The sequence below is a fragment of the Ischnura elegans genome (assembly GCF_921293095.1).
Source record: "Ischnura elegans chromosome 13 unlocalized genomic scaffold, ioIscEleg1.1 SUPER_13_unloc_2, whole genome shotgun sequence".
Lineage (NCBI taxonomy): Eukaryota > Metazoa > Arthropoda > Insecta > Odonata > Coenagrionidae > Ischnura > Ischnura elegans.
This window is the reverse complement of record NW_025791658.1, coordinates 2,825,003-2,840,875: the sequence shown is the minus strand read 5'-3', so window position 1 is coordinate 2,840,875 and position 15,873 is coordinate 2,825,003. Positions and strand designations below refer to the sequence as shown.

Genomic DNA, 15,873 nt, shown 5'->3' with positions numbered 1-15,873 from the left:
TACCTTTTATATTTTTCCTAGGGTATTCATTCACCTATCATTTTATAGAATATGAAATGTTGTGTGATCCATAGGATCTTTATGGGATAATAGGGTGGTTTCCTATTATTTTTTTATTGCCTAAATCGAAAGATTATTACACCTGGAGTACGTATTTCACGCATTTAGATTTTTAAATGATGATATCTATTTTTCGCGATTAATTGAAAAGTGAAAATTTTCAAGCGCGCGAAAACGCGACTCGTAAGTATGAATGCCGGGAAATCTCTCCGTGACTTTATTTCTGGTTCCCGCTGCCCCCCTGTGAGGTGACCTTGAGGCGAGTCTTAGCGCTGATACGACGCAGGCTGCTAGCGGGTAGCTGAGTACCCTGCTGGCTGGTAGCGCTTGTCTTAAATAAGGATTATTAATACCTAATCAAATGAAGAAAACTTTCCGACCTTAGCCAGTTTTAATAAGTGATTTTTAATAGATGTTTCCCTGAGCTCTGTGCCTCATAAATGCATTGGTAACCTCAGACGATGTATAACTCCTATCTTCTCGCATAGAAACTAGGTCCCTGTGACGTCACGTGGAGTGGCATCGCATGGGCGCCAATCTGGCCCTTTTCAAATTAGGATAAAAATGGACCATTGCCATTCGTCTAAACCGCTATTTCTAAAACGAAATAATTTGTATATTACGAATCCACTAATGGTGGGTAACGAATCGCAATCAATGCTTTTCGTTTTCTTTGATGAAGGAAACTATCCTATTGTAGTTGTTTTTTGGCGCATGATATTTAGTTTTAAGATAATATTCATTTAGTAAACAATTCTCAAATGCAACAGCAACAATGACGCTACCGGCAGCTCGCCGGTTCTTTACCGTAACCCATTATTCCCCATACTGTATTCATGGCTTTTAACTTCGGTGTTTCGCATTTTTCGATTTATTTTGGCCTAATTAAGATGAATTTTTGGAATAAAAATTATTTCATCACATTACATGATTTTCATAATGCTTCGTATACGCAACTCTAGGAAAACTCCGGTTAAATGAATGCAAAAAAAGTAATTTTTAAAACTTAGGTTACATATTTTATTTTTTATCTTGATTTTGTACACTCGACATCTTCGCCGGGAGTTATTAGTATTCCTTCGGAGGAAATTCCCCATTCTGCCTTTTAACGGACACGCTGGGGTGTGTAATTTTTTCCTCGTATATCTCATATGTGCGCATCAATATTTATGCCAAACGCCATCAGTCAATAAAATTCCAGTTATATGAATGAAAATGTTGGTGAAAATGACCAAATTAGAACTAGAAATACTTTAGAAAAAATCAGTAAATCGAAGAAAAAATTATTCTGAAGGAAAAACCTGTTCTGAGAATTAGGATTCAATAATGTTGCGTTAACGCGACGCTTGGGATTAATGGATTAAAAATTATGTAACCAAATTGATGTGTTATCTTCTTTATAGAATTCACACTACATTTGTCTGCGTTTAATTTAAGTTTCCAGACATTACACCAATTCTATGTCTTACGTAAAGCATCTTGTAGGTCATGGCAATCGGAGGGATTTTGGATTTCCTTGAACAGTTTACGGTCATCCGCATAAAGGAGAGTTTGACCTATGGAAGAAGGTAGCAGACAGGCAAGATCATCAATATACAAGTTAAACAGTTAAGGACTAAGGACACTCCCCTGATAGGACACTTACCTGTAGTTTATATCTATACATGAACATTTGAGATTTGGGTCACTCTCACAAGACGCAGTTGCTGAAAATTCATCATTCATTTACATGGTTTGATGTGCGAAAAGATGACAGGAATATGCAATAATGGCTTTGCAATAATTTTAACAGTAATTAACTGTTTATAGTGTGTTTAGGCTAAATAAACTATCTCACATGTCTCTTTTAAATGAATGTTTTCGTCCGGTTGCTAAGATTAGGTAATGTTGATTGTCGACGTGGAAGGAAATTCGTAAGTGACGACCATGTTCCGTTAAAAAGCTTATTTATTCGTTTCTTTTTTGTTTTCTTACATATGAGAAATAGTTTTCGATTCACATATTAGCACAAATTCAAGAGATTAAGATAATTAATGATACATATGGCGTTATGTCGCTACCTTTTCAGAAATTATACCGTATTAACAGTTTTCTTTGCAGTAGTTAACTTTTTAAAGTGTGACTTTCTTTCCTTGCTAATCCAAGTTTATCTCATCGCATGAAAGTTAATCACAACCAAGTGATGCGACCAATCAATGAGAAGTTAACTGGAGGAGACTTGATAATTTCCAAAGCAGATAAAGGGAACAGTGTGATAATCCTTTACCCATTATTCCCCTGACTGTATTCAGGGCTTTTAACTTCTGTTGTTTCACATTTTCTTGTTTATTTTGGCCTAATTAAGATGAATTTTTGGAAAAAAAACATTGTCATCATATTGTATGATATTCATAATGCTGCGTATACGCAACGCTGGGAAAACTGCGGTAAATAAATGCATAAAAAGTAATTTTTTAAAATTAAGGTTACATCTTTTATTTTCTATCTTGATTTGTACACTCGACATCTTCGCCGGGAGTTATCAGTATTCCTTCGGAGGAAATTTTACATTCTGCCTTTCAACGGACATGCTGGGGTATGTCATTTTTCCTAGGGTGTCTCGTATGTGCGCATCGATTTTTACGCCAAACGCCATCAGTCATAAAAATACAATTATATTAATGAAAATGTTGGTGAAAATGACCAAATTAGAACTAGAGATACTTAAAAGAAATCAGTAAATCGAAGAAAAAATAATTCTGAAGTAGAAAATTGTTCTGAGAATTAGGAATCAGTAATGTTACGTTTACGCAACGCTGGGGATTAATGGGTTAATAAGGTCTCATGCATCGCCAAATGTGATAATATTTTGGAGGATACCTCATTTGTGATTCTCCCCCGTGATCCAAAAGATAATTCAATGAAAGTGTTAAAACAACTTTATCCTCCTTCTCTAATTTATCCAATGACATTTTAAAAAGGAAGTTACTTCAGTTGAATCCTCTACCTCCAAGATTTTATGGCCTTCCTAAGATTCATAAAGATGGAACGCCTGCTCGTCCAGCGGTGTCGTGTATAGGCTCACCGTCATATAAGTTAGCCTCCATATTAAGTATCATTTTTAGGCAATTATCTTGTTTTTCACCAAAACATATCATTAAGAACTCAATCACGTTGTCACAGAAACTTCAACACCTCACGTTACCTCCCAACTCTAAGCTTGTTTCATTTTATTTAAAAATGTATTTACTTCTGTACCTATACAAAAAAACCTTGCTACCTGCGAAAGACTTACTGAGAGACTGCAACATTGACAATGTTGTGTCTAGTGAAATTTATCGTCTAATGGAACGGTGTGCTAATCAAAACTACTTTTTTTTACAATAAGTACTTCTAAATGTTCCTCGACGAGGTAAATAACATAAAAATATCCCAGGTTGGGCAGAGCACAGGACAAAAAAAGATTAAAAAACACTCACATTACCAAATTTTCGGTGGTATACATCCACATTCCTCAGAGTTAGGTAGGAGACTGTAGGTAAAGGATGAGAGATAGCTGAGGGAAGGGGAAATAGTGGGGAGGTAGGTTCCTAAGGGGGAGAGGGGGAAATGCTTTAAATAGCCATATGTAGGTAAATTAGATGGAATTAAGTTTGAGTGGGTGGTCTGTGGGGGGAAGGGAGGCCAAAACTGATAAATTGCAACAATCATTCCTATCTTTTTGTGTCTTGTGCTTCTGCCCAACCTGGGATATTTTTATGTTTTTTACAATAAGAATTTTTATCACCAAACAGACGGCCTTGTCAAGGGATCACCCATTTCACCTGTATTAGCGGAATTATTTATGGACAATCTAAAACGCCAATTATTAGATTCAGGGCATCCAATCTTATCCAACATCTTACACTGGTACCGTTATGTTGATGATATCATCTGCCGCTTATCATGAATCTGACATGGAAATAGTACAAAGGATTATTCCAAGCAAATCATTCAAAATCCTGGATGACAAAAAGGGTCACTGCACCCTCAACGAACGGTTCTTTCCTCCAAAGAATTTTCAAACAAAGTAGGCTGAGAAAAGGGTGCCGGTAGCTACGGAGGACTTTACTTCCTCAAAAAATTAAAAGAACTCTTTTTCCATCGAGAAGTTGATTTTTGAGATAACAGAACCACAAAGCAGTTAACTGGAAAAGTACCACGGGCGAAATATTACAGCTTCGTGCAAACAAAGTCAATAAAATAGATAGGCGTAATATTACGTCCATGGCAATCCTCAGAAGGATAAGCAGGACGTAATATTACGCCCATGGCACGCAAAGTGTTAAAACAGGATCCAAATACTGATATCAAAACACACTTAAGTTATTATTATCGTTTTTAAGAGTCAATGTCTCGCCAAAATTCAAAATAAGGCCTTAATATCAAAGAAAGATGGCTAACTAACAGGAAACAATTGAATATATCTCGTTTATTCCTCATCTTGACGCATTCTGCAGGCGTGACGTGAGATCTCTCAGACCGCTAATCGAATAAATTTCTAAATTTACAGAATTAAAAAATGAAAAACGTTTAACTTTAATAGTTACATATCCTTATTGTACAAAAATTTGAAGCTAACGATGATTTTAGGTATTTAAATACATCCAATTTGAAAATATTCATCATTTTAAAAACACAGAAGGCTCTCAGACCGCACGTCACCGGTTGAGGGATAAGATGGGTTTGAGTCAGCTCTTCAATAAAATAGAAGAACGTAATATTACGTCCATGGCAACCTTCAGAAAGATTAATAGGACGTAATATTACGCCCATGGCACGAAAAGTGTTAACGACCAATATCCTAACATCCCTTGCCACACGCCTGTTGAGGCCGCTATCACAGAAGCATCCGCAAGTAGATGAGATCTCGATGGATCTCAAATTGAATTAACGGACACTTTAGTGTCAATAACATAGCTCGAGTACAGCAAAAACTAGGAGATTTTCAAAACGAGAAATGCGAGTGTCACGATCGAACCCAGCACCCTCGGGCTAGGAAGACGCTCAGGCTAGATTCCCTGGAAGGCATAATCGCATCAAATGGGGTCGTAATTTATCGTCGTAAGTCGATGAGTTGAATCCGATGTTCACCGTTCGTGATTCTGGATCAGGAAGCCGAGGTTCGTAACGACTCGTTGATCCGTTATCCGCATATATATTTATGAGGCCGCATCACGCATACATGTATCGTGAGCGACATAAGGCCACAGACGTCATTCTTTATCTTTATGTCTTGAATAGGGTGGTTTCCTATTATTTTTTTATTGCCTAAGTCGAAAGATTGTTACTCCTGGAGTACGTATTTCACGCTTTTAGATTTTTAAATGACAATACCTATTTTTCGCGAGTAAATGAAAAGTGAAAAATTTCAAGCGCGCGAATGTATGTATGAATGCTGGGAAAACTCCGTGTGACGTCGTTCTGGTTCCCGCTGTCGCAAGTGAGGTGACCTTGGGGCGAGGCTTTGAGCGCTGATACGACGCAGGATGCTAGCAGGTAGCGCTTGGCTTAAATAAGGATTATTAATACCTTATCAAACGAAGAAAACTTTCCGACCTTAGCCAGTTTTAATAGGTGATTATTCAGACATGTTTCCCTGATCTCTGTGCCTCATGCATTCATTGGTAATCTCAGACGATGTATAACTCCTATCTACTCGTATAGAAACTAGGTCCCTGTGACGTCACGTGGAGTGGCATAGCATGGGCGCCAATCTGGCCTTTTTCAAATGAGGTTAAAAATTGACCATTAACATTCATCTAATCCGGCATTTCTAAAACAATAATTTGTGTGTCATGAATACACTAATGGTGGGTAGCGAATCGCAATCAATGCCTTTCGTTTTCTTTGATGAAGAAAACGACTCTATTTTTGCTAATATGTGCAGCAAAAACTCTTTCGCATATCTATCAAACAAAAAATAAACGAAAAATATACTTTTTAACGGATCACGATCGTCATTTATTTAACTTTGCCTTCTATTTCGCCAATGTAACACTACATTTTGTACATTCATGTACTTGTGGTTTGGCTTTTACACTGTCGTTTCGGCAACTACTTCTGGTCTCACTTCTTTTTTTTACTCTATGGCCAAATTCGTCCTTTCATGCTTCACGAATCCGCGATTAATTACGTAGCCTACCTTTTTCTACGTTTATGGACGTGAATTGCATAGGGGCACGTCACCTACGGACTCATTCACTTCACTTTTTAGATGGGTCCCTGTAGATACGATTTTAAGTCTACCAGTGACATTTACTTCCGTTACATAATCTGTACAATTTCTAATAAGCGCTGTCCAGTAAGTTGATAAAATAGGACCTTTTTTCCCTTGAATTCTAGTGCGGTAATTTGCATTTGCATTATCAAGTTGGTCCACACCTCCCATGTATTTACTATACTCCCCAATAACTCGAGGCTGTGGAATAGTATTTCATTTTTTCTGCTGAAACGTTTCCATATGCCCCATGGAAGCGCATACCTTGTATTGTTGTCTACGGTGACAACCGAGTTATCATTCCATCAAACAATATTAAAACCTACAGCTTTATGAAATGCTTTCTTTCATGTTCCTCTCCGTTTTACGCCGATGGGTTTACTATAATATATAAGGAACTCCTCCGTTATATTTTCACGGATGGCTCCTGTGACAAAAAATCCTTTTTCTTTCAAAACAATAAATAGTCTGCAAGATGAAAAGAAGTTATCAAAGAAAGCATACGATGATTAGAGGGTGTAAGGATAACCTTGAGTAATTCCAGAATAACATTTGCTTCCAAGCCTAACTTCCGATCGAAGTCCTTTCCCATCGCCTGGTTGAACCCTAAAGCCGTCTGAATAACATATGCACCAAAATTTAAAGTTAAATCTAAAAGGCTTGTTTATAAGGAACATTTTTGCACAGTAGTGGACAAATTAAGGTACCATTTGCTCATAATTTGATAAATTATTCGCAAATATGCCGAATTGTAATAATTGTGTATTCAAGTCGTCAAATAGAGGTCATAATTTACAAATTTGTCATTTTTGTCCAGACAGGAAATGTCTGAAATGTGTAGATTATTTTATTAATCTAAATATGTTTGGACTCAATGGTTTCCAAACCAAATCCACTCCTTAATGTCTTCTTTTGACCAATATCTTGTTGTGGAAGTCGGTGATATCGCTGATTCGTGATGGAAGGAAGGACTAATTCGGAATGAATGTATAAAGTTTTGTGTTCCATTGCACACGAAATGTTTTCACGTATTTCAAAGATAGTCATTACTTGTTGCAGTTCAATCTGTAGTGATAAAAATGTCAAATCAAAACTGGAAAATACGTAGTCTTCGGTAAAAATATTCGCTTTGACTTATTTCTTTCAAACCGTAATACATCTCTATTTTATATTGGATTTAGGTTAAATAATGCAGCATCTCATTGGAAACATAATACCTAAGAATTTAAATAATCAAATATGACGATATCTGTCAAATACGTGGCATAAAAAGGCATAGGATTATATCTGACAGTAAAAACGGTATATTACTACTAGAAATATATGGTAATGCGGGTTGCATAACTGCCTATAGGTATCGGATTTGGCCGAAGTTGCGAAAAAGCAACATTATGTTCCCGATCCGATTTTCGCTTTATGTTGACTTCCCGACGAAATATAAGCTGTAATATCTATTAATTGAAATTTTGACGTTCATATGGACGAATAAAAAACTTAATAAAAGGGATAGTCGCTCTTAGGAAAAATTATTTATCATGCGTAACCGGTGACTTGAAAATTGACACATTTTGAGTATATTTTTAAGTAAATAAAAGCGAACAAACTATGTATAAATCCACCAATTTATTTTTGTGGTACTACTAGTTTCGACGCAGCGGCGTCATCATCAGGTACAAAGGCTACAAAGAAACAAACATCCTTTGTAGCCTTTGTACCTGATGATGACGCCGCTGCGTCGAAACTAGTAGTACCACAAAAATAAATTGGTGGATTTATACATAGTTTGTTCGCGTTTATTTATTAGAATGAACCTCCACAAAGTTGATCCTGTTACGATAGAGATTATATTTTTAAGTATCGAAATATTTATGAAATGACATTATAATCTCACTAAAATCAGTTTAAATTTACTTTTATACAAAAAAGCGAATTCTATATGAAAAAATTCAATTGAAACAACTTTTTGCATTTCTCAATAATGTTGCGTATTCGCAACTTTGGCCGTAAATGTGTTGAATTGCAATGTTTTTTTTGATTTTTCAAAAGCATTTGTAAGTGTGGACCATCCATTGCTTCTTAAAAACTCAACAGGATGGGTTTTATATACTTTTCCAATGCTTGCATAGAATCCTTCGTATCGGACAGAACCCAATACGTGGTTATAATTTAATGGTGAAATCATTTAAGGATAACCACGTATAAATCAATAAATATCGATAAATAGATAAACATGAATTATAGGAATATTTCTCTGCAAATGGTGCAACTTTAGTTTACCCGATTACGATTTCAATCCGAGGTGTTCCCCAAGGCTCTGTCCTTGGGCCAGTCTTATTTCTTTAACATATTAATGACCTTGTAAATAGTTTTCAACATATAAATGGTGCTACCCTCGTGTCATGTGCGGATATGCGACCTATGTTACAGTATCAAATTTAAATTATGATGTCAAACGGTAATTCTGCAATATGATTTGAGGCATTCCCGGGTAATAATGTGGGCAAAATTTTCTCGGGATTCCCACCTGCAATTAATTGTTGTATTAAAGGGAAAGACTTTAAGGTAGTTTGAGCGAGATAGTTCCGAAGTCAAAAAAGCGATTAAATTTTAATAAAATTTACAATTATAAACAGTTATTAAGGCGTTTGACACAATTTCACAATATTTTATGCGGAAAATCGTCGTTTGCGTTACTTGTTTTTCTCAGTTATGAACGAACTTTACGTAATTTAAACTTAATCTTGACTTATTTTCAAAGGTACCAACGGTAAATTTAGTAATATCTTACTAAGTTTTCCTAGTATAGTTTTGCCTTAACTCCGACTTGGGGTACGGATTACTGGAATTTTAAATGTTAAAACATAAAGATGTAATGATTACTCATATTAGAAAACAATTTCGAAGAATTTTATCGAAAGAAATTACATATGCCCAAGAGACGCTCGACTTGGCAACAACGTGAAATTTCTTAGGTTGGTGACACCAGTGACACTTTCAACTAGCCTGGGAACCCGGGAATTCAGAAAAACACGTGACTAGCTGGAAGTAGCTTGAATCGTAGGAAGGGTGCAGAGATTTCGGTGTTGAAATATTTTTGAGAGTCGAGTATTTCTCTAATTTTTTAGTGAGATACGCAAGTATTTCAGCCTTCTCTGCTTTTACGATGAAGCCATCCAGGAGTAAAGACGGAAGGTTTGTGCGGAAGAAGGAGTTTGAGAAGAGGCAGAAAGCTTCTTCCCGGGCGAAGGTGAAGAGGGAATCGTCGCCCAAAATTGAAGCGAATCCACGTTTCACGTTGGAGGGTCGGCGAATCGTGGACGTAAATCTGTTGGCTAAGCAGATGAACTGCGATTCCTGCCTAAAACCTCTTTCCTTTGCAAATATTGAAGGCGAGTTGCGGCGTGGATTAGCTTCCATTTGGACGGTGCGCTGCTCTTTTTGTGAGCAATTGAAAAAAGTTGCTACATCTACGGCAGTGCATTGTGCAAATTCCTCGTACGCTCAGTACGCAGTGAATTGTAAGGCCGCCATAGGTAAGTGCTCGAATAAATACCTTAATTCATATTTGGGAATAGAAGAAGTTGATTAGCTGAAAATATATTTTTGTTCCATTTTCAGCTTGCGTCGTGTCAGGTGTTGGGCACGAGCAAATGAATAGGGTTTTGGCAACCCTAAATATTCCGCCTATCGCCAATTCCACTTGGAAAAGGTACGAGCGATCTGTGGGGCCTGCGGTTGAAGAGACGGCGCGAGAGTCGTGCCAGAAGGCTGTGGAGGAGGAGAAGCTTCTCACTTTGACCTCAACACCGTAAGTTTCATCGTATCAGTTTATTTATGATTATGCTGTTCATATTAGTGTTTTTAGTCCAGCGAAACCAAAATAGAATGTTCATTTTTCAAAAATGTGCCTCTTGTGGTCGCATTTGGTTCTGTCATAGTACTTGGGAATATTTCGGCGGTGTGATTTTTATTTCAATGTACATTACCTTCCAAGAACATTACCAGTAGTGGTCACGTCCAATATATGAACTACAATTGAGGAACTTCAGTGGCTTCTTTTATGATTACTATGTTCAAGTGTAATTTTACCTTTGTTTCACATTATTATTATCACTGTCCTTCGGTATTACTTGTTATTGGTTACTAAGGATGAGGCCATAGTTGAATAAGTGGCTGTTGACTGGAGGGGCTTTTCATCTCAAATCAGGCAGATAGTGCAAAAATCATGTCAGGTGACCATCACTGATTTTCCTAAAAGTTATGTGTGTGAAAGCAGTATCCTTACGATGAAAAATGATCACTTTCTAAGATCTGAACTGAACCATTATAAAGTTATTAACCTTTGAACAATGCAGGGTCAGGCCTCAGGGTAATAAATAAAGAAATACATACCTGCTGAATACAAAGGAACCATGGTTAATGAAATCGTGGTAAATCTTTAATTTTAAATAAAATGCATTCATGCACATTCTGGCATAACTTACAAGTGCCACTGCTTGATTGATCATGGTGATATGCTATCAGGTGATTTGGTTAGAAGTCTATATAACATACATTTTCAATTATAGTATCCATGTCTTAAGCATTTCAGCAATTAAAGACAAACTAATTTCTTCCTGCTTATTATTCCTTAGTCATTGTTCGTTAAAGAGGTCAAAGTAATCAGCACAGCCAATTTACTGGTATGGAACATTGGGTACTTTCAACTGGAAACCTAGGTTAGTTTCCTCTAATGCTCATGCTCAGTGTCTCAACTATTGTTCTATGTAATACTTATTCATTCAAGACTTTCAATGCTTTTAGCGGATCAAAAACTTTCTTGATTACTTAAAGGCATTAACTGACTCCTCCAACAGCTGGGATGGAAAACAGCAGAAAAGGAATGTTTTTCCTATTGTCAATTTTTTTAAAGTCAAGGCTGGATATCCCAAGCACAAACCCTTCTTCATTTCAAATTCCTTATTAAACATTATTGCAAGAAAATGTTCCTATTTGTCGGCATCATCTCCCTGTTGTTCTTGATGCTGCAGTCCTGATTGTGATTGCTTTCTTGAATTTATTATAATTACAACCTGTTTCACTATGGTGATTAATGCTTTTGTTAGACTAACGAGTTCCAAAGTAGCAGAATGTATTTTGGTGTTATATTAACCAATGATAGAGTATAAAAGTCTTACACATAACCAATATTCCTTTCTAATGTTGAATCAGTAACATCATAAGTGAAGTGGTAGATTACCTTCATTGTCATTATACTATTTCCATTCCTTAGTAACAATTCTACCCAGTCACAGAATTCTGAATGTAGTTCTTTGGCTAATATGTGGCATCTCATTCAGTCTACATAATTTATTTCAGTGCCACGACTCTGAGTGAAGAGTCTCCTATGCATGGCAGTGATGGGGCTGAGGTAGATATCATTGCCTCTTATGACTATGGGTGGCAGAAGAGAGGCAATGGGCGGTCATATGACAGTAAATCTGGTTGGTTTCATTATATTTTCTGAGAAATAAATTATGTATTATTTGTCTCTCTATATTAACGATTAAAATTTCTTTTTGCATTTGCAGGGCATGGATCTGTCATTGGATACCGCTCCAAAAAAGTTCTTGCATTTGACGTGTGTACCACTACCTGTGCAATGTGTAGTCAGGGGCATGACAAGAACGATCACGACTGCCGAAAAAATTGGAGTGGCAGCTCCAAAGCTATGGAGCCATATACTGCAGCAAAATTAATATCCTGCAATGAAGATTTTTTGACTGCTGGTGTTCGAGTGACAACTCTCATAGGAGATGGTGACTCCTCAACGCTGGCAGCTGTACAAAGGGAGTCGCAGCACTCTGTACAGAAATGGGCTGATATCAACCATACTAAGAAGCGTTTCTCTTCTTGGCTATATCGAGCTTCTGCAAGTCATCGGCAGCTCTTGGGCAGAAATGTTATACCATATTTGAAGAGATGTTTCTCATATGCTGTGGACCAAAACAGGGGAGATGAAGAGGGAACAAGAAGGGCAATCATTAATATTGCCAATCATGCTTTTGGGGATCACCAAGGGTGTGGAGAGTGGTGTAAAGGGGACACTGACAATTACTCTCACAAAAGTTTGCCCCGTGGGAAACCACTTGAAGGGCGTGCCCTTAAATCAGCCCTAGAAAAGATATTGGAAAGCTTTGCAGCAGAATCTAGTAAAATTGCTCCTGGTGGTTCTTCACAGGCAAATGAGTCTTTCAACCAAATGGTAGCAATAAGGGCTCCTAAGAACCGCCACTATGGTTCATCTGCTGCCTTGAATATAAGAGTGGCTGCTGCTGCCTGCCAGAAGAATTTAGGCCCCAAACATGTTATTGGCATAAACAGGAAGCTGGACCTCTCCCCTGGTAGTCTCACTAAGTCCTATTCCAGCAGAATGGAAGAGAAAATAAAGGCCAAAGTAAGGAGGCAAGTAACAGTCCCTGTGAAGCGACGTAGGTTGTTTCTGAAATCATTGCAGAAGCAAAAGATATCATCACATGAAAGTAGAGAGGGAATATGTTACCAATCTGCTATGGAAGCTGATCTAGGCTGTGCTTTATTAGAGGAGACGACAAGAGAATTGCCACCACCTCTAAATGAGGTGACATTTGTAATTGTGGACATTGAGACCACTGGATTTGCCTCCACTGCAGATATTGTGCAGCTTGCATGTAAAAGTGGGCAATGTGAATTTAATTATTACATGATGCCCAGCAAAACATTTCATCCAATTGCAGCAGAGAAGACAGGGTTAAGGGTTGTTAATGGAGAACTTTTCCTATACAACCAGAGAGTTGAAACAACCCCTCCAAGGGTTGTTGGTGAGAAATTCATCAGTTTCTTATCCAGTTTTGAGTCAAGGGTGGTGTTAGTTGGGCACAACATTGTCCGATTTGATGCTCCTCGCATTTTATCATGGCTGCAGAAGTTGGACCTGAGCGACGATCTTTTGAAAAGTGTGTATGGGGTTACTGACTCATTGAAGCTCATTAGTCAGGGTAGTTGCAGAAAACTTGAAGAGCTTGCATCAGTATACCTGCAAGGGGAGGAATGGCAACGAATAAAGAGTGGAACCCATAATGCAATGATTGATTGCCAATTACTAGATGGACTCATAAGACATTTTGAGATGAGTAATGAAGTACTCCTTACTAATTCTTTATCTTTACAGGAACTGAATAACAGGAAATTGCAAGCTGTAAGGAAGGCGCAGAAGGTGGCAACATTACAAACCCTAGGGAGAGTTATTTCAAGCTCAATGATTTCCAAAATGGCCACAGCTGGTATTGATTTGGAGAAGCTGGTGGAAATATTCAATATATCTGGTACTGAGGGAATGAGATTACTCTTAGGTGAGAGTATCAATGGGAAGCCACGAGTTACGACCAGAAGGAGAATAATTCAGGCTATTAGTGAACACCTAGAGGAGTTGAGAAAGCTTGAATAAAAAGGGTAAGACTGGCATTATCTTATGCTTAATGTGTAGCATAATTTAAATGTATATGGTAGAAATGGTTGTTACATAAAGTCTAATAGAGATTTTTAAAAACTTTTTTCAGATTCCCCCCACATCGTCTGGTTTGTGATGACAGATGTCTCCCCAGTGTTTAAACCAGTATCTTCAGGTTTACTGTATGGGTATTAAGGTTTGCCTGATATAACATTGGGCAATCTATCCATGTATTTCTTTTGGGTGATTCTCTTTTATTCTGGTTAATGCATCAACGCCTTTGGGTAAGATTGACTCTAGATATTTCCTCCTGAATTGTTAGTGGGATTTTGTCCATAGGTCTGATCAATGTCTTTGCACACTTTGATGGGCAAGAAAATTATGCTATTCCATTGTTACAAGGGTAGCAAGGATTTCATTGGTAATTCATGGTACCCTGACATTACCATTGCTCAATTTTGAGCATTTCTCCCGGAGTTTAGCCCACGGAGTAAGTTTTGTGAGTGATTGTGTGTTTGAGTGATTGTGTGGGTGAGTGATGTGTGTTGTTATTACTATGAGTGATTGTGTGTTGTTATTACAATGAGTGGTTGTGTGTTTGTTTACTCAACGGAAGCAGCCTTAGTTAGGCCCCCAAACCCTTACAAAGGTTCCTTCAGAGTTGAGCGAGTGATTGTGAAGGGTTTCCGGTGGAGAGGCTGGGGTTTGGTCACTGCTGAGAATCTTCCCATTCCAGCATACCAACACAGTATTTTGTTTGTACCTGCGATGAGGTCCCCTCCTGTGAGAGCTGTCACTCAAAAAATCTTCATCGCAGGATATTAATTTTGCTGCAGTATGTGGCTCCATAGCTTTTGAGCTGCCACTCCAATGTTTTTGACAGCCAGGATGGCCCTTTTTTGCTTCTGTCTACACATGGCATAGGTAGGGCTGAATACTAGCAAAGAAATTATTCTTTGTCTTATTAACCTCTGCCCATTTCTGCAGAATGTACTGTGTCACCCTGAACAGAATTTTTGTAACTGAATTAATGGACAAAATCCCACTAGGCTGGAATTCTGAGGAAACAGTCATCACAAACTAGATTGAAACTTGGAGCACATACGTGGTGGGAGGACTCCATATTAATAATGAAAGACACTTAGTTTCTTCCACAGGTTAAATTTTTTTCTATTTTATTACCAGTTTCATCTATAATATCATTATCAAATACTAATGGTGTAGTAGCTGAAACCGGTAATAAAATAGAAAAAAGATTTTTATTAGCCTGTTGAAGAAACAAAGTATCTTTCATTATTAAATATTATTTTTTTCTGTTTCTTGACCTTATTTAATATATAATATGGTTTTTCCTGGAGTATAGGTCATATATACAAAAGTTAGCAGCCAACGTTTCGATTTATTTTCTTAAATCATCTTCAGGGCTATGTTAGAAAAATTGTGAAACAGTATAAAATACAGAGAATAAGACTAATAAGACTTATTCTCTGTATTTTATACTGTTTCACAATTTTTCTAACATAGCCCTGAAGATGATTTAAGAAAATAAATCGAAACGTTGTTGGCTGCTAACTTTTGTATAAATGACCTATACTCCAGGAAAAATCATATTTCATTATTAATCACATGCTAGCTTGAATAATAAAATTGTTGAAAAATATCTCATGGAGAGAAGCAAAGTATGTAGTAGCCAATTTAATGTATCTTGTGAGCCCTGGCTATCCTATCTTATGTTCTTGGCCAACACTTTGTGAAAATGAAATGTATATTGCTAAATTTATGTGACATTGTATGTAGAGTGGTTTTCTAAAAAATATTTTGTAATTTTTGTTATGTAATAATAATGAATATGTATACCAAGAGTGTAGTCATATTTCACTTTCTGTCTACTTCCTTCCTACGCACCCAAAATTGGTAACTAAGTGCATACATTTCCAAAATAGGGCCTTGAGATGAAAAGCAGAACGTTGAAATCGTATCCAGTTTAACTAAAGGTAAGGGGGCACTACAATAGGCATAGAGATGAATGGCAAGCTTAATTTAGAATAGTTTTATGATCATGGTGGATATTTTAGCTTTGACTTAGTATTTTTGTAATGATGTAAGC

The 15,873-nt window shown here is 37.2% G+C and overlaps 1 protein-coding gene across 1 annotated transcript; it reads left to right on the top strand.

Moving 5' to 3' along the window:
• Positions 1-9,010: 9,010 nt before the first annotated feature.
• Positions 9,011-15,628, top strand: LOC124172668. The gene is made up of 5 exons (XM_046552123.1): positions 9,011-9,831; positions 9,917-10,106; positions 11,657-11,781; positions 11,869-13,768; positions 13,876-15,628. Exons 1-4 carry the CDS (start codon positions 9,462-9,464, stop codon positions 13,761-13,763), a joined length of 2,580 nt encoding a protein of 859 aa, XP_046408079.1. The 5' UTR covers positions 9,011-9,461; the 3' UTR covers positions 13,764-13,768; positions 13,876-15,628.
• The last annotated feature ends 245 nt before the right edge of the window (positions 15,629-15,873 follow it).